The sequence below is a fragment of the Sorex araneus genome, chromosome X, assembly GCF_027595985.1.
Source record: "Sorex araneus isolate mSorAra2 chromosome X, mSorAra2.pri, whole genome shotgun sequence".
Taxonomy (NCBI): domain Eukaryota; kingdom Metazoa; phylum Chordata; class Mammalia; order Eulipotyphla; family Soricidae; genus Sorex; species Sorex araneus.
In genome coordinates this window covers 234,598,696-234,620,652 of record NC_073313.1, presented here as the reverse complement: position 1 = coordinate 234,620,652, position 21,957 = coordinate 234,598,696, and the positions used below count along the sequence as shown (strand labels likewise).

Below are 21,957 nucleotides of genomic sequence, written 5' to 3'. Positions count from 1 at the left end.
TTAAAATGTACAGAAACTTCATAGTTTGACTTCCTTTTTTGTTTTGGGACTATAACTGGTGGTGCTCAGATCTTACTCCTGGCTCCATGCTCAGGAATCATTCTGGTTGGTGCTTGGGATACCATATGGGTGCTATGACTTGAACCCTGGTTGGTTGCATGATCCACAGCCTGCAAGGCAAGTACCCTACCTGCTTTATTGTGTTTGGCCCTAGTTTGACTTTCAAATGGAGCTATGAATCACACTCAGAGACTGATACCAGATGTTGTCGTTATTGTTATTTGTTGTTGTTGTTTTTTCCACACCTCATGGTGCTCAGGCACTTCTTCAATCTTGGATCCCAGGAGCCACTCCTGGAAGTGTTTGGGGAGACCATTTGGTGCTAGGAATCAGGCCTGTTTCCCACATGCAAAGCATGCGCTCCACCTGTTCAACTGTGTCTCTGCTTTCTTAAATGTTTAATTATTAACTCATTTGCTCTTCATGGTGAAAAGAGCAAAGGTAATCTTTTTATTTTTTTTAAGTTCAATCATCTTTCACAGTTACGAAGTTGTTCACAATTGGGTTTTAGTCATACAGTTCCAACACCCGTCCCTTCACCAGTGTGCATTTCCCACCACCAATGTTCCCAGTTCCCCGCCTGCCTTTGTGGCAGTGTCTCTCTCTCTCTCTCTCTCTCTCTCTCCCACCCCTCCATTTGGTTTACAATATAGGTACTGAAAGTTTATCACGTGTATCCAGAGTGATCATTTCCAACTATAGTTATCATATTGGTGGTCTCTTCTCTATCCTAACTGCCCTGCACCCCCACATACTGGTGGCAAGCTTCCAACCATGGATCAGTTCTTCTAGCCCCTGTTTCTTCTTTCCATGGTTATTAGCCTCATACTTTGTTTTTTTAGAGCAAAGATAATTTTTCAGTAGGGCGATTGCCTTGCATGCGGCTGACCCAGATTCGATTTCTCTTTCCCTCTTGGAGAGCCCAGCAAGCTACCGAGTGTATCCCATTCACAGGGCAGAGCCTGGCAAACTACCGGTGGCATGTTCAATATGCCAAAAACAGTAACAACAAGTCTCACAATGGAGACGTTACTGGTGCCTGCTCGAGCAAATCGATGAACAACAGGAGGACATTGCTACAGTGCTACCTTCTTGATTCTTAGGAAAATAATTTATTCTTGATTCTTGGGAAAATAATTTATTCATTAATAGAAGGACTTGAAATTAAGACTTTAATTTGGGTCATTTTATACCTCTAACCTGTCAGAGGTATAACTTACTTTTCTGCTTTTAATTGCTCTGCCTAAATTTTTACTGTAAAACATTTAGGAGAAAAATTTTCAAAATATATTTTTTAATATTTCTTAGCAATTTCTGTAAACTTTCTTAAAAGTGATAAGTGATAAAATAAATCTTTCAACATTTTACCCATTTTTATCATATGGGAATATCAAAGGCCACATTTTTCATGCTTTGCTTTCCACTCCACTTTTGTGTTTAATTTTATCAAGACAGCTGGAACTTATTTAAATACTGTGGAAAAACACACTACTCAAACAAAAGGAATTCCTTTTGATAAGGAAATGCATTTTGAGCATTCAGTTTTCTTTTCCATATGATATGTTAAAGGTATTTCATGTCCCAAAGGGAATACCTCTAAATTAGAGATGAAGAACTCTCGTTGTTTTAGATTCTCTTTGCAAGTGGGAATGGGTATTAAGCTTTCTTTTTGTTGATTGACTGCTGCATACTTTTGTGTGTGTGTGCATGTGTATTTTAGCCCCTGGTAGAAGACGCAGTTCCTAATCTTCAGAGTCCACCAACCACGAGCACCTCAGCTCTGAACAGCCTTGTGGTCTCTTGTGCATCTGCTGTGGGTGTGAGAGTGGCTGCTACGTATGAAGCTGGGGCCTTGTCTCTTAAGAAAGTAATGAGCTTCTACAGTACAGCCCCTGGTGAACCAGGTGCTCAGGCAAGCAGTAGTTCCATAGGCCCAGAAGGTCTGAAAGAAAGCAGAGAAGAGCAGGTTAAACAGGAGTCCATGCAAGGGAAAAAAAGTTCAAGTCTTGTGGACATCAGAGAAGAAGAGTCAGAAGGAGGCTGCCGAAGACTTTCCCTCCCTGGATTGTTGTCACAAGGTAAGGCCAGATTTTGTAAACTTAACTTTTGGCAAAATACAAGATGCTAAGGTAGTTTTTAAAAGAAAGTCACATGTTTCTTTTGCCTTAGCAATAACCTTAGAGCCTAACCTACTCATACCTGCATCTGCTTTTGAAAACTTATTTTGTTATTCCACATAGGTGAAATTGTAGATGTTGTCCATTTAAAAGTGAACAATTACTATATTTTGCTTGAAAGCAGAGAGAAAGCATCATTCGGAGAAAAGTTTCTTTTCAGAAACCAACGTAGAAATGAACTTAGGGGCCAGAGAAAGTGAGAGAGTACATTGTTGAAGGCAATTGTCTTGCATGTGGCTAACCTTATTTGATCCTAGCACCATATATGGTCTCCCCCCCCCCCCCCCCGCCCCGGGAACACCAAGAATGGTCCCTGAGTACCAAGCCAGGAGTAAGCCCTGAGCACTGCCTGGTGTGGCCCCCCCCCAAAAAAAAAAACCAAAGAAATGAACTTAGAATATTAGGAATATTAAACTGTTTGTTTTCTATATTTCTCAATCAGTTCAAGAATTTCAGTCATCTCGTCTTTTCTTAAAATGTAGCCTGCAAACTGCTACCTTGGGGGATTTGTTGGAAGTACATAATCTTACTCCAAAGTTATTGAATAAACAGATGAATTAGATTTAGGTGATAAGTTTCACATTAAAGTTTGAGAAGCACTTGATTAGACCTTGAATTGGCAAATTTTTCTGGAAAGAGCTCAACAGAATTATAATTTCTGGGCTGTACATTTTCAGTTACAGCTACTTAATATATAAATCCATCAGACTACACATGTGACAAGTAAAGTCATATTCCATTAAAACCATATTTGCACAATATGCAACAGACTATATATGGCACCTGGGCTAAGTGCTAGCCACCGGTTTACCTCATTTTGTGCAGAGCTTAAAAGTTAAGAATCCTTGGGGCTGGAGTGATAGTACAGTGGGCAGGGCATTTGCCTTGCACACGGCCCACCAAGTTTCAATCCCCAGCATCCCATATGGTCCCAAGCACTGCGCGGAGTGATTCCTGAGCATTGCCGGGTTTGACCCCAAAAGCAAAAAAAAAAAAAAAAGTTAGGAATCCTTGATTATATTTAAACTTTGTATGTCTGCTCCGCCCCTTGTCTCTGATTTTTTTGCCCCTTGTCTCTATACTTATTCTTCTTTCCTGTTCTCTGAGCACTTATTCTGTTCTAGAGCTTCTTGATTTCCATTGCCACTAGATCTCAGGGAACCATATATAGTTCCAAGAATTGAACCTGGGTTGGCTGTGTGCAAGGTCCTCATCAAAATTTTCTTGTTCTGGAGTGTCCTTTGGAATTTCTAATATGAACATATTTGATATCTCCTAGGGCCACAATTGTGATTTGATTAATTGATCACATGAATCATGCAGTCCCATTAATAGATATTTCTATAGATTAGATTTATTAGCTCCAGGGAAAAAACCCTACATATCTTTTTTTTTTTTTTTTTTTTTTTTTATGGACCGATTCACAAATTTGCGTGTCATTCTTGTGCAGGGGCCATGCTAATCTTATCTGTATCGTTCCAATTTTAGTATGTGTGCTGCCGAAGCGAGCACTCCCCCAATATCTTAAAATGATCAGGAGCATGTATTTGAAGAAATACATTTCAAGTAGATTTATTTAAATCCTTCAATACAAAATGTATTACTCACAGGAACTGGTGTTGATCTTAGCCAGTTTTGATCACCTTTTTTGTGGTGTACAATTAAAAAAGTAAGAACACACTTAGAAACATTTGATGATTTTCTTCAGAACATATCCTGCCAACAAGCAAAGTCCATTTCCCAAATGCACTGTTAATACATACTCTTGAAAATAAGCATTTTACTAGATCTTATCTTTTTCTGCCTGTTTCTCCTTCACCGTATCTGTTTTCAGTTTCCCCCAGGCTCTTAAGAAAAGCTGCACGGGTGAAAACCCGGACTGTGGTGCTGACCCCCACATACAGTGGGGAAGCAGATGCACTCTTGCCTTCTCTGAGAACAGAGGTGTGGACCTGGGGAAAAGGGAAGGAAGGACAACTGGGTCACGGTGATGTTCTGCCCAGGTAAAGTGTGGCTAGTTTTTACAGCTAGAAAATGGCTTCAGCAAATTAACTCTTCTGGGAATGTCTCTTAAGTCTTTATTTCCTCATAAAAGTAATGTGGTCCTCCTTCTTAGCTCTAGGTCATTATTTACTATTAAATCTCTCCCAAAAAGGAAAAAATAGCCAATTAATAAAATTAGGTATTATTGGGAACCAGAGCAATAGTATAGCTGGTAGGGCATTTGCTTTGCACATGGCTGACCCAGGTTATATCCCTGGTATTCCATGTGATAACCCCAGGCCTGCCAGGAGAGAATCCTGAATTCAGAGCCAGGAATAACCGTTGAGCACTGCCGGTGTGGCCGAAAAGCAAAAACAAATAAAAATGTCTATTAGTAGAGTGAAGTATATGGTATTAAAATAAAATTATTTCTTTCTTTGCCTCTATTTCAAGTGTACTCTGCCATAATAAATCATTTATAATTTTGTTATTCTTTATTTGATTGGGGTCCTGGCCAGCAGAGTTCAGGGAACCAGAGGTCATTCAGGGGAGTGCCTGGAGTCACTGGGGTGCTGGAGGACCCATGCTGGGCTAGGTATCAAACTCAGGACCCGTGTGTGCAAGGCTTGTGCTCTACCCCCAGAGATGCTCAGGGGCTATTTCTGATACTGTGCTTGGGAGTTGTTCCAGGCAGTGCTCAGGGGTCTATGTGGTGCCAGGGATCTGAACGGGGCATACAAAACATGTGCTCCAGCCATTGAGCTATCTTTCCATCCCTGTGATTCTTAATAGATCCTGAATTATGGTAGTCAGTGATTTTCAAATAAAAGTTAAATTGAAACCACTCAAAATTATAACATTTAGGAGCCAATTGCATACATAAAGTTCTTTTTAGTGTATTCTTTTGAAATGTTTGTTTTTAATTTGGAAGCATTTACTCTTAAATTTGAGAAAGGCCATGATTCTAACTGAGAATATTCTTACTTAGAGTTTGTGTGTGTGTATATTTTTCTTTAAGGCTTCAGCCACTCTGTGTTAAATGTCTGGATGGCAAAGAAGTAATCTATCTAGAAGCAGGTGGTTACCATTCTCTTGCACTTACTGCAAAATCCCAGGTAAGAGGCAAATGACTAAAAGCTGATCTTATTTTCATGGAAGGACAGCACCCACAACAAGGTTTGTACCATCCCTTACTGAATATCTTCTATGCTATAACTTGTATGGTCTTCCTAATGTTTTCTGTTGTGTTTTGTAAATGAGGAAAGGGAGGATAAAAGAAATTCTGTAACTTGGCTAAAGTCATGCATGTGATAGTGTAGTTTGAATTAAACCCCGGATTGCCTGATCAACTTTCTGTTATATTTGATCAAACTCCAAATTTTTCAATACACTGGTATATTTTAGTTTCTAATGAATAATACCCATAAGTGAGACACTAACAAGACACCAACAACGTATTTTCTTTTAAAACTTTAGTGACCTCTGGAATCATTGAAAACCATGTCCATAAACCTCCCCCCGCTTTTTTTTCAAACTATGGGGTCCTTCTATTGGTGCTTAGAGGTCACCAGGACGACCCCCTACAGTGGCAGTGGTGGAAGGCATGTGATCCAGGGGTCCAGTCTAGGACCTCACATTCACATACCCTGTGCTTTGCCACCTGAGCTACATCCCTGGCCTCTACTACGCTTTAAATATTTTTTCATTTCCTGCCCTGTTCTCCTTCTCTTTGTTACTGTTGTTGCTGTGAGGACCAGGACTGGCACACAAGCCTGGTTCTGCACATGAGGTACATAAGTGCTTGCACCCTCAGCCGTGTTGCTTCCCAAAATTCACAGTGGCTTGTTGAGGCCACTGTGATGCTTACATGTTTGCCAGGGCCTCATTTCCTGGCCATGGCACTCCTACATCTTTCCAGTTCCAGAGCTCACCAGGGGTTGCACCCCTTTTTTTGGTGGCACACACACCTGGCTGTGGCACAGCCAGAATTACTTGCAGCATCGAGAATTGCAGACAGTGGAGCTACCAAGGCTCAGACAGCAGAACTGCCAGGATTCTGCTTTGCACGAGGAATTTGAATTTGAACCCTCAGCTTGCAGAACAGATACTCGAAACCCTTGTACTGTTCCTTAAGAAAGCAGATGTCTTAAAGTTTTGTTTTCTTTTGTTTTTGGGGCCACACCTAGCTGTGCTTAGGGCCCGCTCCTGACTCTGTACTCAGGGGTCACTTCTGACAGGGCTTAGTGGACTATTTAGGGTGCCAGGGATCAAACCCGAGTCAGCCATATGCTATCTCTTTAGCCCCCTTATCTTTTTTTTTTTTTTTTTGTGGTACCATGGATTAAATCCAGATTTTGATTCAAGAATTCTGCTAGTTCTAAGAAGAAAATAGGGAGCCCTAAGAATGACTCAGTGGTGGAGCACTGACCTTGTGTGCATGAGGCTGAGAGTTGGATGCACTACCACATGCTCCAAGGGAGCCCCAGAAGTGCTTGATCTCTGGCATACTGCAACTCCACAGGCTGGTGTGTTAGCCTTGGGTGACAGCAGAGCACCATGACTAGAAACCTACAGTGGATGCCACAGCTAAGTATATGTCACCCATGGTCATCAATGACAATAAAAACAAAGGGAATGAAAGTAGGGGTGAGAATTGGAGTTAAGGAAGAGAGATTTTGTTTTCAGATTGACCAGACTTGTTATTGCAAAAATGCCATTTCTCTGTAGGTCATTGAGTCAGTGCAGTGTAAATTCCATAGAATTCCACAAATATTCCAATACAATAAAGCATCATAAAAATCCCAGAAGCTATCCTAGACGTATAAACATAAAAGGTAAACCAGGTAAATTCTGAAATAGGGCTGAGAATTACTCTTATAAAATATAAAAATTCAAAGCTCTGAGATAAGTGTATACACTAGAAAAAATAGTCAAATTCATACAAGAGTTTAATATATAATGAAAGTGGACTTTTTAGTTTAGTTGAGGGAACAAAACTGAGAATCAATGTTCTATACTATTATAAGCACTAGCTACTTGCAGAAGAAAATTAAGATAATTTTCTAATAGTTCTAGTTTGATTGAAGATATAAATGTTAACTAAACTTAATAAGCAGAAACATTAACACCAAAGGCTCAGCTAGCAACAACAGTTTAGTAAGCCCTCAGCTCAGATAAGGACTTAATGTCCCAGTGGTGAGATGCAGAAATTTTCACAAGTTGTTTTTTTTTTTTTATACTGAAGTAGTTTTTGGAATTTCATTAGCCATTTAGTCATAACAAGCAATATAGAATAAATTATTTTGGGCCTACTAAGTGGGCAGACTTTGGGGTGGTTGGGAAAATGGGGGACAGTGGAAGGAAGGTCACACCGATGGTAGGATTGATTTTAGAATATTACATGCCTGTAACAAATGCATCATGAACAACATTGTAAACCATGGTGTTTAAAGGAGGGAATTTTTTTTAAAAAATAAGATGTAAATGTTAGAAACTAGAGCAGTGAATTTACAGGGAAATTTACAGGGATAAATTTAAATTTAGCAGGCAGGGAATTTACCTTGAATGAAGCGGACCCTGGTTTAACCCTCAACACCCTTATGGTCCCACAGGAGTGCTACTGAATACAGAACCAGAAGTAAGCTCTGAGCACTACTGGGTGTGGTGACCTCCCCCTAAAATGTACATGTGAAAAAACAAAACCTTGAATGTTAACCAGTTAAGGTAATTTTTTTCAGTAGTTTGAGCATTAGAAAAGAATCTGCCATTAAAAAATGATGTTTATCTGCATAGTAATTCAGTACTTTTTAATAGAAGAAGAAAACAAAAACAAACCCAAACACTGAATGTTATGATCCATAAGGGAGCCAAAGATAGTGCAACACTTTAGGGCATTCACCTGGCATTTAGCATGCGCCCGACCCAACTCTGATTCCAGGCTCTGTATGTGCCCCTTCCCTCCATTCCACATTGATGGGTGTGGTCCTGGAGGTTCCCTTCGTTCAGTACCCCTGGTACTGAAGGACTTGAGAAGCATCACATCCTCCTGCTGTTACATGGAACTGCAGGCTTGGTTGACTGAAACTTGCTGGTGGGACCCTTGGACCTACTGAACACCACTTGAGATCCCCCAGCCCTTTTCTAAAACAAGGTGCATAACATACTGGGAAAAGAACATTAGTAGCATATATGATAGAGTGTTACTACTCTAACATATGAGAAAAAGTTGTCAAAGGATTTATATTCTAATTGTAAAGGAAGAAATATTAATGGTGAGTAATGAATGAAAAGATGGGCCAATCACATTGCAAAAATATTTAAAATCACAATAAAATGGGGGTTGAAGAGAAAGTATAGTGGATTCGATGCTTGCCTTGCCTGGGCTTGACCTGAGTTGAATCTCTAACATCCCGTAGTTCCCTGAGCCTCGCCAGGAGTGATCTCTGAGCACAGAGTCAGGAATAAGTCCTGAGCGCTGCCAGGTGTGGCCCCAAAACAAAACAAAAATCCACAGTAAGATATCATTCTCAGCAATTTATCAAGGATTGCATTTAAAATTAAGTATTGTTGAAGATGTGAAGAAAAGACACTAATATCATTGGCAGTAATGTTCTTTAAACCTTGCTGGAATATAATTTGTTAGTACCTATCAAAAATTAGAATGTGCATTTCATGTGTAGCCTAGGAATTGATCCTAAGGAAACATGCACGAATGAAATAGTCTTCTGATCTGCAGAGACTATCCAAACCCCTCAAAGAATGCCTAAAACTAGCTAGAGTATCTATATCCATCTTACTAGCCTCTGTCCGTTTACACACCCTTTTAAAAAATACATGCCTACTATCATAAAATTTATAAACTAGGCACTGTAAGAGATTAACATTAATAGCCAGTAGTAAGCTAGAATAGTTGTAAATGGCATATTGAAATAAAAAGTTAATTGGTATGTGTTTTGGTGCCATACCAGCCAGCTTGGTCTGCACCTGGCTTTGTGCGCTGGGATTGCTTCTGATGGTACTTTGGGTACCATGCTGTGCTGGGGTTGAATCCAGGCCTCCTACAGTCAGAACATGTGCTTAGCCTGTTGAGTTTCCTCTCAGCCCCAATAAAACTTATGTGAATGTGATCTCTCTCTCTTTCAAGATCTCTTATTATCTCATAGTTAATCATGGAAAACTGAAACCATGGAAAATAAAACTATAGAAAAGGGGCAATTAATCTTAACAGGATTTTTAATATCAGCTTTCATACTAAAGAAATATAAAATTATTAATAATCTTCAGTAGTTTATTGATTATTAAAAATAATGTTTAGATTTTCAAAATGTCTACACATAGCATTGAATTTTTAAAAAATCATGACAATTGGAATTATAATCTCATATTGTAACTTGTTTTGTGTGTGTACAAATACTCAGCCAACTCAGGTTTGATTCCTCTGCCCCTCTCGAAGAGCCCTTCAAGCTACCAAGAGTATCTCGCCCACACGGCAGAGCCTAGCAAGCTACCCGTGGTGTATCGATATGCCAAAAACAGTAACAAGTCTCACAATGGAGACATTACTGGTGCCCGCTCGAGCAAATAGATGAGCAATGGATGACAGTGACAGAGTATACACTTATCAAGTATACATAAAATTTCTGGAAGGATATATATATATATGTATATATTTGTGTGTCTCCAAAATAATATATAGTAGTTGTTGATTCTTTACATTCTCTTTTGTTTTTTTAATGCTGTCACAATATTGTTACACCATGACTTTTATAATAAAAACGAAACCATTTTTATTTTCTATGTCATTATAATCTAGTTTTCTTATCTGGTAGAGCATAGTAGTTGTGTTTCTGCTACAATGTCTTCATATATAAAAGTTTTATATATATACACATATATAAAAGATTCAGAATTCGCATGCAAAATCAGACTTACAACTTTTATTTTCCTGTGATTTTCTAATAGGTTTACTCATGGGGCAGCAATACCTTTGGTCAGCTTGGGCACTCTGATTGTCCCACAACAGTTCCTCGTCTTTCAAAGGTACTCTTGAGAATTTGATAACTTTTATAGCAACTTATTCTGTTATAACATTTAATATTTCTTCATGTTTAAGAAAGTTAAACATGAAGAAACATTATGTTTAATATTTAATATTATGTAAAATATGGGATAAATATATTTGTAGGCAAAATTTATTTTGATGTGCTTCAAAGCTTACTTTAAAAACATAAAGTCACTTGTTTTCAAGATTTTTTTTTCAAAAAAAGTGTTTCGTTTTATATTCCTGTCAGTTTGCATTGTTCATTGACTACTTATAGTTTTTTCTTTTTTTTCAAGTGGGAATGTAAAAACACCCCAAAAACAACTATTATTAGAACAATGGTGTTAATTTCTCAGGCAAAATGAGGTCTGAGTGGAAAAAGTTTAAAATGCTCTAGAGTCACAGAAAAAGGTGGATCAAGAGGTTGGGGCAATAATATTCCCATAGAACACATTCATCAAGTGAAATATTTTATGGAATCCTACCCATGAGATAGATCAACTGGACTACTTGAGTTGGTAAATTAAGGTGGGCAAGCAACAGGAGAGTGGGGGAGAGCCCTGGCCCCCTGCCTTTTCATGTGGCTCATGAATCACTTTGGAGATTTCTAAAGTTTGAAAACCTCTGGTTTAGGACAGTGGTTCACAAATGTTTGCATATATTAGAATCACCTGGAAAGCTTGCTGAAACAAGCTGCTTGTACCACCCTGCAAATTCTCCCTAGTTCTGTGTCCTGAGTGTTTGCATTTTTTTTTTTTAATTTTTGGATCTTGGTTTTGGGATCACACCCAGTAGTGCTCAGGGGTGCTTGAAGTACCATTCAGTGCTAGGGATGGTTACTGTGCTTCATGCATGTAAAGCAGATACTCCAGCCCATTGAGCTATTTCTATGGTAAGAGAATTTGCATTTCTTAACAAATTTGTCTTAGTTGAGTTCTGCTGCTGCTACTGCTGCAGCAAAGACTGTTGAGATCCCACAGGTCTAAAGGATCCATGTAGAAGAGCTTCTAAGGGTTTCTGGATGTTTCAGCATAAAAGGAGTTCACTGTATCACTGTATCACTGTCTTCCCATTGCTCATCCATTTGCTCAAGCGGGCACCAGTAACGTCTCATTCGTCCTGTCTCGTTCAGGGTCAGGGGAATGAGGCCCATTATTGTTACTGTTTTTGGCATATCAAATATGCACCGGTAGCTTGCCAGGTTCTGCTGTGCGAGATTCTGCCATCAGAGGAGTTAGTACAGGAAATTATATCCGAGACTTGGTAGTGAGTTCCAAGTGGGAAAATGGAACTTTGTTTATTTTTGTTTGTTTGGGGGCCACACCTGGTTAGCACCTAAGGGTTTAGTTGACCAGAAGGGAATTTAGGTTTAGGTTGTTTTCTTTTTTTTTGCTTTTTGGGTCACACCTGGCAGTGCACAGGGTTACTCCTGGCTCTGCACTCAGGAATCATCCCTGGCGGTGCTCAGGAGACCATATGGGATGCTGGGAATCAAACCCGGGTCAGCCGCATGCAAGGCAAACGCCCTACCCACTGTGCTATCACTCCAGCCCCTAGGTTGTTTTCTTTTGACATTGATTTTTGTACATACAGATGAATATAGATAACGGTTAGAGTAGAAATCTAGATGTCTCTGGGACTCTTGACTGAAGTATGGTGTAAATTCAATGGAATTTCCAAATCTTACACAAAATCAGATATATGGATTTTTTTTTTAATTCCAGATTTTCAGATTTTTAGAATAACAATTGAGTTCTAGATTTAAAAGCAGGAACCATTCTGCTTTTGGTCAGGATTATTGCTGAGTTTTGTTAGTATGAGGTATGACTAATTTTTCACCAGGCGGTTTAAGTAATCTAACATTTTAGTTCCTGTGGTTCTAAAGTTCTGTCTGATCCTTTCATTGTGGATAGACAATATATTGCTGTTCTTACAGGTAAACAGTGAAAATGGAGTGTGGAGTGTAGCTGCGGGCCAGGATTATTCTCTGTTCCTAGTGGATACAGAAGACTTCCAGCCTGGCTTACATTACAGCGGCCGGCAGGACCCTACAGAAGGTGACCATCCAGAGAAGCCCAGTGCTACTAAGACTCCAGTACTTCTCTCCTGTAGTCAGGTGAACAGGAATTGGGTCCTAAGCCTGAATTTTAAACATAAGAAGTCTTGATTTTGTTGTCTGTATGCTTAACTGTTACTAAATATTTCTACTTACTTGAAATTATAAACTCCTTTTTTATCTTCATTTATTCATTTCTTTTTACTCATTTCTTTCTATGGTGCATTTCACCGTGTAATATACTAAAGAATGTACTTACTCCATTTGTTGTCTATCTTAACTGTCACAAGAGTGGGGATTTTAGAGCCTTCCCTTTTGCTGCAGTATGCTATTTACTACTTTATAAGTATTTGTGGAATTAACAGACTTTTATGGGAGTATTAATGCACATTTCAGAGTGAATTTTTACTTACTGAATTCATGGAACCCCCAGAGGTGAATTAGAATAAAAATGGAGTAGATGAGTATTTAACTATCCATGGGGAACTGAATTTAATGGGCCCAAGAAAGGGCTTGTGATACATCTAACAGCCCACCAACAGTGCCCTTTTCCCTTTTCCCTTACTTTTTATTGTACTTACTTTTTTATTGTTGATATGAATTTCTTTATTTTCATACTTCTATCTCTTTCATAAACTTCAGTCTTTTTCTGGCTGTCTATTTCTCCATTGAAGCAATTCCTAGTCTCAATGTGATATGGTGCAAGGAATTTAACCCTGTAAGCAAGTGTATTTTATATTTCTTGTTCTTGTTTAATAACACATCATGTATATGTATTTTTCTCCTTTGTGTTTGTCTTTTGCCTAGTTACATAAGCTCTGAGTGTATAGGGACAAAATCTTTCTGGCCAAAAGCAATGCTGGTCAAGGTTTGGCTCTTGACCTATATAGAGTGTTATTTTAGCCGTGCCAGCTGATGCTTTGTAGTTGTTGGCCCTGACTCCACATTCCCTGTGAAAGATTCCACATCTAGATAAAGGAGGAAAGAGGTTGCTGAAAGGGGTGGAATGCTTACATGTGTCATTAGTTACTCTTTTGTTATTAATAGTCTTTAGATCTGCACCTTGGAGCTTGGTCTCCTAGTTTAATAGGGATATGTGAGTAAAAGATGCCAAACGTTTTTGTCAGTGTCATCATGAATAAGTGACTAAAAAGGAACACTTAGTGACAAAAAAGGAACACTTAGTGACAAAGCAGAGACAACTTGGGAAAGTGATCCTGTGAGCTAAACTAATGAAATTTTTAGCACACTAGTTCACAAATATCATATCATTCTTTTAAAGAAAAGTTTTTTATAGTGTACTTTTTTGGGGTTTGGTTTTTGGACTGTTCTTGGCAGTACTGGGGTTGCTCCCTGCGGTGTTTGGGTGACCTTGTGATGCTCGGCATTGATGCCTTCTGCATGCAAAACTGGTGCTCAGTCTGTTTGCTTGTTTGTGTGTTTTGAGCCACACCCAACTGTACTCAAGGTTTATTCTTGGCTCCGTGCTCAGGAATCTCTCGTGGCAAGGCTTGGGGAACCATATGGGGTGCTGGGGATTGAACACAGGTCAGACATATGAAAGACAAGCGCCTTCCCCACTGTGCTATCTCTCCAGCCCCTTGTGCTCAGTCTATTTAATTCTCCAACCCAGTATTATACCTTGTTTTAGAACCACACCCAGCTCAAGGTCCAGGAGGTGCCCTGCTAATACTCGTCATGCAGTATCAGGGATTGAACCTGGACTGCATGCAGAACATGAGCTTTTGCCTTTTGAACTTATCTGCCTGGCCTCATATAGTACTTTTAAGTAACATTTCCTAGACCTTTGATTTTGATATATATTATATTTGTTCTCACCTAATTTTATGCAGATAGTGGTCCTGAAACATGAATCGGTTATACCGTTAGATCTTTGTACCTATGGTTATAACTATATAAAGCGTATATAGGTATAAAGTTATCTGTTGCTCAACACTATAATATGAAATAAAAGGCATTTTCACAATAAATGTAAATTTGAATGTTTTATATATACAAATATAAATCAGTGGTGCACTGGTAAGCTAGCTCTACAATAAAAATAAAATTAAAAATTGTGATTTGTAGTGTTTTCCAGTCTGCCAGTCTCCATGGTAATTTCACTGTTAATTTCAAGCTACCAGTGGTTTAATAACCAGCTTGCAGAATTCCTAAATAAGAACTCAAGTGATTAAAATTAATGTCACATTAATTAATTAATTAATTAATTAATTAATTGATTTAGTGTTTAGCTAAACTTCTAAGTAACCCTTCTGTCCTGACTAATTCTTAAAATACCTTATATTTTTTGCTTGTTGTCTGGAGGCCAAATCTGGTAGTGCTCAGAGCTTATTCCTGGCTCCGTGCTCAAGAATCACTTGAGTCAACTCTTAAGAGTTGACTCTTAAGAGTTAATATATGCTAACTTAAGTGCTCACATTGCTATCAGTAAATTATTATATCTTTAATCTCCTTTATGTTTCAGCTGGGATATATAAGCAGAGTGACAGCAGGAAAAGACAAATTTATAGCTTTGGCAGACAAAAATATTATGGGATATATTGCCAGTCTTCATGAATTAGCTACTACAGAAAGACGGTTCTATTCAAAACTAAGTGATATCAAATCTCAGATTCTCAGGCCACTTCTCAGTTTAGGTAAGTATATCCCTTTTTCTACCTTCCCAAAATTAATTGTCAAGACATTTTTTTATCTATCCTACCTATTTCATAAATTTTTTAAAAATGTGTTATGGATTTCTTCTTTTTCTACTTTTGGTACATATAGACAGCAATTTATAAACTCTTTCCACTTTTTCTAGCCCAGCTGCCCCTGCCCTATTTTGTTACTCCCAGATCTCTTTCTTTCTGTAGGGGTAGAAAATGGAGCTTTCAGAATATTTAAAAGTAGAGAAGCAAAACCAAAACAAAACAAAAAAATACTTTGGGAAAGTCAATCCTAGGAGTTAAACTTTTAAATAACCCTTCCAGCCTGACTAATTCTTAAAATACCTTATATTATTTTCTTGTTGTCTGGGGGCCAAACCTGGTGGTGCTCAGAGCTTATTCCTGGCTCCGTGCTCAAGAATCACTTGAGTTAGGGCTTGTGGTGCTGGGGATCAAACTCACATGCAAGGTTTACCCACTGCATTCTCTCTTCAGCCTGTTTCAGCCCATTATTTTAATAGGAAAACACTTTCAAATAACTTGCAGTCACTCATGAAATGAGCCCTTTGTAAGGGGAAACTGTTGGTGTTTATTTTTTTAGAAATCAAGATAGGTGCTTTTCTAGCTGTGTTTTTTGTTGTTGTTAAAGTCCTATTCTGTGAATTCTCCTCCAGTGGTGGGCCCAGCTGTGCACCACTTGGACTAGGGAAAGGAAAGAGCTGGAGCTGGAAGCTTCTGTATTGCTCTGAGGAGTAAAGCCTGCCTCTTCCCTGTTAGAGCTCTTGATTTCAATGGTGACCCTACCAGGTTTGTTCATCAGTCCCATTTCTTGGAGACATGTTCTAGAAATTAGGAACTTTGGACTTGGGGTAAAGCAAATAACCTGATGCCCTCTGTAAGATTCAAAGCAACCCTGGAAGTCTGATTTTTGGATTGTCCTCTGCCCTAAAAGGTTGAACTTTCTTAAGAGGCATGTATGCTAAAAGTCAGCACAAAAAGTGGAAAATGTTAATGAGGCTGTGACTATGGAAGTGAGTTTAATTCCTGACTCTCGTTTAGCCAATTGTATGGAGTCAGGTAATTCGTTTCCTTCTCAAAGCTCCAAATTAATTCTTTTCACAATTAGAGGGGGATTGAATGAGCTTCGTGGTTCTTCACATGAACTGATTTTCAAAATCACCTGGAAAACTCCCTTTTTTTTGCAGGGGGGGGTGGGGGGAGGGCCGGTCAGGCAGGCCTGCCGTGCTGAGATTTCGGGGGAGGTTGATTAGGGCTTGGGATCAGGGCAAGGTATGTGCTTACTACTCTCTCCAGCCTGGAAAGCCTTTCTTTTTTTCTCTTTTTTTGAATATAATTGAAATAGCATTGGTTTCCAAGTTGTGTGTATGTTTTAGGAGTACAGGTTGGGAAATTTTGTTTTTAATATGCTCACCTTGGGATTGACTGACCTGTCCAGACTGACCCAGCTGAGTCAGTCAGAATCTGTAAGGGTCCTGTGAATCTTTGTTTTACTAAGTGGAGCCTGTGATCTCAATATATAAAGTATTCAGGTAATGAGTCATCATTTTGTTACAGAAAATTTGGGCACTGCAAGTACAATCCAACTGTTGCAGGAGGTGGCAAGCCGATTCAGCAAGCTGTGTTACCTAATCGGTCAGCACGGAGCCTCACTGAGCAACTTCCTGCATGGGTCTAAGGAAGCCAGGAATTTGGTCATTCTGAAGCATGCAAGTCTCTTCTTGGATAGTTATACAGAGCAAGTATCCAGTCCTGTGTCATGTTCAATCTCTGCAGGGTTATTCTGCCAAGGAGTACAGCTCCTTAATCAGAAGAGACTAGATTAGGGACAGTGATATAAGGTAATAGAAATTGCAAAGCAGCATTTTAACTTTAAACCAATAATAGTTCTGCATTGCTAAATTTTTAGTTTTCTCTAAGGGGAATAAAAGCTTAAAAATAGTGTATTCTTTTATTTCCTCCTATATTATAGCAGAATGTCATTATACTTAATTACATAAAATGTACTATAGTAAATATGATTCTTTAAAGAGCTGTTTTGTTTACTTGGGTAAATTATGCTAAAATTTGAGAAAATAACTAAACTTTTCAAAAGATACTTGTAAATTGCTATTTGTAAGTATGGAGCTGTTCCAGGGCCTACTTTTTTACTGTTGGGAAGTTCAAAGATAAACCTAGTTTTATTTTTTAAATTTTTTTATTTTTTGCTTTTTGGGGGGGTTGTATTGGATACTGGGGGTTGAACCTACACCCGGTGTATGCAAGGCAAGTGCCTTACCTGTTGTACTACTCTCCAGCCCCCAGATAGGTTTTTACTGCGTTATCGTTACAGTTAAAAATAGTATTGATACTGTTGGCTTATTTTTGTTTTTTGCTTTTGGGACATACCTGGCTGTACTCAGCTTACTTTTGAATAAGGAGTCACTCCTGACAGGCTTGGGGGACCATATGGGGTGCCAAGGATAGAACCTGGGTCAGCTGTATGCAAGGCACCCTACGCACCATGCTGTTGCCCTGGCGCCTGATACTGTTGTTGCAGTGCTGCCACACCACGTAGTGGTCTATTTTTGTAACATTTATTCATAGAGATGGAGCTAGTAGATTATCTGTGACTCAAAAATCAATTTTAATTGTGTTAAAATATACTCAACATAACGTTCACCATTTTAACTATTATTTCATATATAATACTTTGGGCTCTCTTTTTTTTTTGTTTTGGGGTCTCACCCAGTGGAGTTTAGGTGCAGCACATTGCTCCCTGTAGACTTGGGGGACCATGCAGTGACGGGAGTAAACCTAGGGCCTCACACAAGAAAGGCAGGTGCTTTACCACTGAGCCACATGCTTGACCTCCTTGGTCTGTTTTTTTTTTTCTTTTTTGGGTCACACCGGCAATGCACAGGGGTTACTCCTGACTTTGCACTCAGGAATTTCGCCTGGCAGTGCTCGGGGGACCATATGGGATGCTGGGAATCGAACCCGGGTTCTGCCACGTGCAAGTCAAACACCCTACCCGCTGTACTATCACTCCAGCCCCCTCCTTGGTCTGTTTTGTTTTTGTTTTTATTTTAATGTGGGCCTAATCTAGGGGTGCTCAGGGCTTACTCCTAGCACTGCATCTAGGGATCGCTCCTGGCGATACCCAGGGGACCTTCTGGGATGCCAGGAATTGAACTCAGGTTGGCTGCATGCAATGGGCTACCACTCCGGTCACTTTAGGCTGTATTTAATAGAAATTTCCCTTCTCCAAGTTCATTTCTTCCATTTGCCAGTTTAGGAATTTGGAAGACAATCGCAAGGCTCAAAGCAGTAGATCAAGACACTCCTTAGCAGTGCATCAATATTTAGCCAACATTTTTTTACATCTATACTCAAACTCTTAAAAAATATCTTTATTGCTTGTTTAATTTGTTGTGAAACCTGGTATAAAAAGTGAAAAATGGTTTTAAAATCAGCCATTTTAGGGCTGGGCAGATAGTGTGATAGACTGAGTGCATGGTTGGCCTGCAGGAGGCCTGGGTTTTGTGCCTGGTACTGTTTGATCCCTCAGGCACGGCTTGGAGTGAGTAGCCCTGAGTACCATTAGGGGTAGTATCAAAACAAAAACAATTTTTTTCCAAGATTCTTATCAAGTGAAATATGACCATCCTAGCATCTTCTGTATAGTTTTGGGTGTCTTAAAAATGATCTATCTATGATACCTTTACTACAATGTTATTTCTGACCAGTTGTTGTCATTATAAAGAGTCCTTTAGTCCTCTGTCGTTCATGATTGTTGACACCAGAAAAATTCTGAAAGTCATTGGTGAGGTTCTAAGAAGTATATGTTCCAGATGGTTAATTGAAAACTCAAAAAAACCTATTTACATTTAATGTGCTTGTCTCTTCTTTTTTGCTTAAGGTACTCCACATCTATTACTAATTTCCTGGTTATGGGAGGATTCCAGCTTCTTGCTAAGTCTGCCATGTAAGCAAATGCATTGGGTTTTTTGTTTTGTTTTGTTTCATTTTGTTTTATGGCCACACTCGGTGTTGCTCAGGGCTCTGTGCCAAGGGATCACTAGTGCTGCTCAAGGCATCATATGGGGTGCCGGGATTGAACTTAGGTTGGCTACATTCAAGGCATGCACTCTATTAGCTGTACTATCTTTCTGGACCAACAAATACATTCTTTTTTTTTTTTAAATAAAAATTTTATTTTATTAAATCACCATGTGGAAGATTACAATGCTTTCAGGCTTAGGTCTCAGTTATACAATGCAGAAACAACCATCCCTTCATCAGCACCCATATACCACCACCAAAAAAAAAAAAAAAAAAAAAAACAGTACACCTCCCATCCCGCCACCCACCCCCCGCCTTGTAACTGATAAGTTTCATTTTACTTTCTGTTTACTTTGGTTAAATTCAATATTTCAACACAAACATCACTATTGTTGTTAGGAGTACCCCACTAGATTCAGACCTACTGTGAAGGCAAAAAGGTGCGGCCGCGCGGTTTGAATTTCCGTACTTTAACAACCAAGTCCAGGGAGATTTCTTCCAGATATTGGATCATTGCAGGCTTGAAAATCCAATCTGTGGTCATCATAATATGGCGGATACCGTGCCCTTCATCCCCGGAGAGAAAGAGGCGAGAGAGAGAAATACCTTTCCTCTCCTGGGTGGGCACGGGGCCGAGGCTTAGTTCTCAGGCTGGAGACATTCTGCGAGGAGTTGCCCATGCCGAAAGAGGTTTTGCTGGGTCTGGATTCAGACTCATGCAGCTGCGGAGAGGCCGCACATGCGTGCGGCCCCCGGGATTACATCTCGGTGGTGGGAGGGGCTGGTGCCTCCCAACTTCCCAAGAGCACCCTCGTGTCCTTTTGCTGCAGTTTTCAACAAATACATTCTTGCCAATTAATTATCACAGCAGCCAAGGATCATATTTTCAGTGCTGTGTATTTTTGAGAGCAAATATTTGCACTTGAAGAAAAGCAAGTTTAATTTCAGGAGACTGTAAGGATAGGTGGAGAATTGAAGCATCAAAGTGGGGTGACTTTTGGGCTTATTGAAGGACCATGGCAATTGCTGACTAATGCTTTATCATTAACCTTACTGCTTAGCCTATATGGCAATTAGCATATCTCGGAAAATGATAATCTAGCTCTCCGCTCAGCTGATCTGTTCCTTAACTGCTCAGCTCAGACCAGCCTGATGATAAGCTCACACAGTTTTATTTTTTTTTAAATTACTGTGGTGAAATGTATATAACATAATTTTTCATATAATGATTCCTAAATGTTATAATTCTGTGACATCAAATAAAGCTTTGTGTTATGTAAGTTACCACTACTATCTATATTCAAATTATTTTATATCAACAAAAGCTATCCATTAAATACTAGCTTCCCTTTTCCCTCTCCCACCTGCTCTGGTAAACCTTCCTCAGTAAATCTGCTTTGTTTTGTTATTTTTGGGGTAGGGAGGGCACCAAAACCCAGCAGTGCTCAGCTCCTGGCTCTGCACTGTGTGAGACAAGTGCCTTACTCACTGTATTCTCTTCCACACCAAATTTGCTTATTTTAGATATCTAATCTGGAGTTATATTTGTTCTTCTGTGTCTGGCTTAACTCCCTAGCATGTTTTCGAGGTTCATTCACAAATACTAAAGGTTTATTACATCTTATGGCCAGTAATATTCTGTTGTATGAATATGTCCCATTTTATTTATTCCTTCATCTGTTGATGGACACTTGAAATTTTCTATCTTTATTTTTGAGTAACAAGGATAAACCTAACTATTTAAGGAGAAGAACAATATTATGGCATTATATTAGATAAAAATCTCCCAAGCGAAAGTAGACTGAATATAATGTTTGGCTCAGCTTTCCTGATCATACCTTTTTTGGGCAGTCAACAGGCAAGAACATGAATGAGCCCTAGAAAGTAAATAGAACAATATGATCCAGCAATTCCATTTCTAGGGACCAGTAATGCCAATTCAGAAAAAAAAATATATATATACATATATATATATATACACACACACACACACACACATCTATTTTTATTGCCATGCTCTTTACAGTAGTTAAAATATGGAATGAACTCAAGTAATCCAAAAACAGATGAATGGGTAAAGAAGAGTGGTATTGGTCTTCGGGCTGAGGATTCTGGAGTCTTCTTGTGCAGCCTCTTCGGCCTCCTTTTCCAACATCCCAGACTTCTAGAAGCCCCAGCAGCCACACCCACATCCCACAACTGCTACCATGTAAACTCGTTGCCCAGTTAAATATTCTGGAGTTTCTGGAGCGACACCTCCTCCAAATTCTACAATACCAGTAGGAGCACACCAAATTAGATGGGAAAATAACATAGTTCCCAACTGAGCTCAGCAATCAAAACTATTAATACAGAAGGGTCAGCTAGCAACAACAGCTTAGTAAACCCTCAGACAAGGACTTAATGTTCCCATCTTGAAATATAATTTTCATAGACATTAGACATTAAATGTCAATTTTCATAGACATTCTTTTTCTGAAGTATTTTGTAATTACATTAGTCATTTAGTTGTAACAAACAATACAAAATAAATTATTTTGGGTCTGCTAAGGGTACAGGCATAGGGGGTGGTAGGGAAAATGGGGACAGTGGTGGAGGGAAGGTCACACTGATGGTGGGATTGGGGTTAGAATATTGAATGCCTGTAACAAATACATCATGAACAGCTTTGTAAACCATGGTATTTAAAGTGGTAAAAAAGATGTAAAAAAAAGTGCTCTAATGTATTACATAGTGAATAGTAAGATATTACTATAAAAAGACTACTGTAGAACTTGCGAACTTTGCTACAGCACAGATGGACCTGGAAGACTTTATGGTATGCAAAATTAATCAGAACAAGAAAGACAAATTTTGGTGGATCTTACATACATATTGTATGCATGTGAAGAAACAAAGCAAGGAAGTAGATAC

General features: G+C 39.1%; 1 protein-coding gene and 1 non-coding gene across 5 annotated transcripts in view; one reads left to right on the top strand and one right to left on the bottom strand.

Moving 5' to 3' along the window:
* Positions 1-21,957, top strand: part of ALS2 (alsin Rho guanine nucleotide exchange factor ALS2) — a 74,644-nt gene that overhangs the window by 27,149 nt on the left and 25,538 nt on the right. For 3 of the 4 annotated variants that reach the window (XM_055121690.1, XM_004601275.2, XM_055121691.1), the window contains 8 exons: positions 1,781-2,138; positions 4,072-4,240; positions 5,239-5,335; positions 10,182-10,259; positions 12,197-12,376; positions 14,802-14,973; positions 16,558-16,738; positions 18,902-18,967. In XM_055121690.1, the coding sequence (XP_054977665.1) occupies positions 1,781-2,138; positions 4,072-4,240; positions 5,239-5,335; positions 10,182-10,259; positions 12,197-12,376; positions 14,802-14,973; positions 16,558-16,738; positions 18,902-18,967 (1,301 nt within the window). Of the gene's footprint in view, positions 1-1,780; positions 2,139-4,071; positions 4,241-5,238; positions 5,336-10,181; positions 10,260-12,196; positions 12,377-14,801; positions 14,974-16,557; positions 16,842-18,901; positions 18,968-21,957 lie in introns of all 4 variants that reach the window. The other variant, XR_008627310.1, reaches the window with a different exon arrangement.
* LOC129400460 (U6 spliceosomal RNA) lies at positions 3,643-3,749 on the bottom strand. The gene has a single exon (XR_008627701.1). It is a non-coding gene; the product is annotated as a U6 spliceosomal RNA (small nuclear RNA).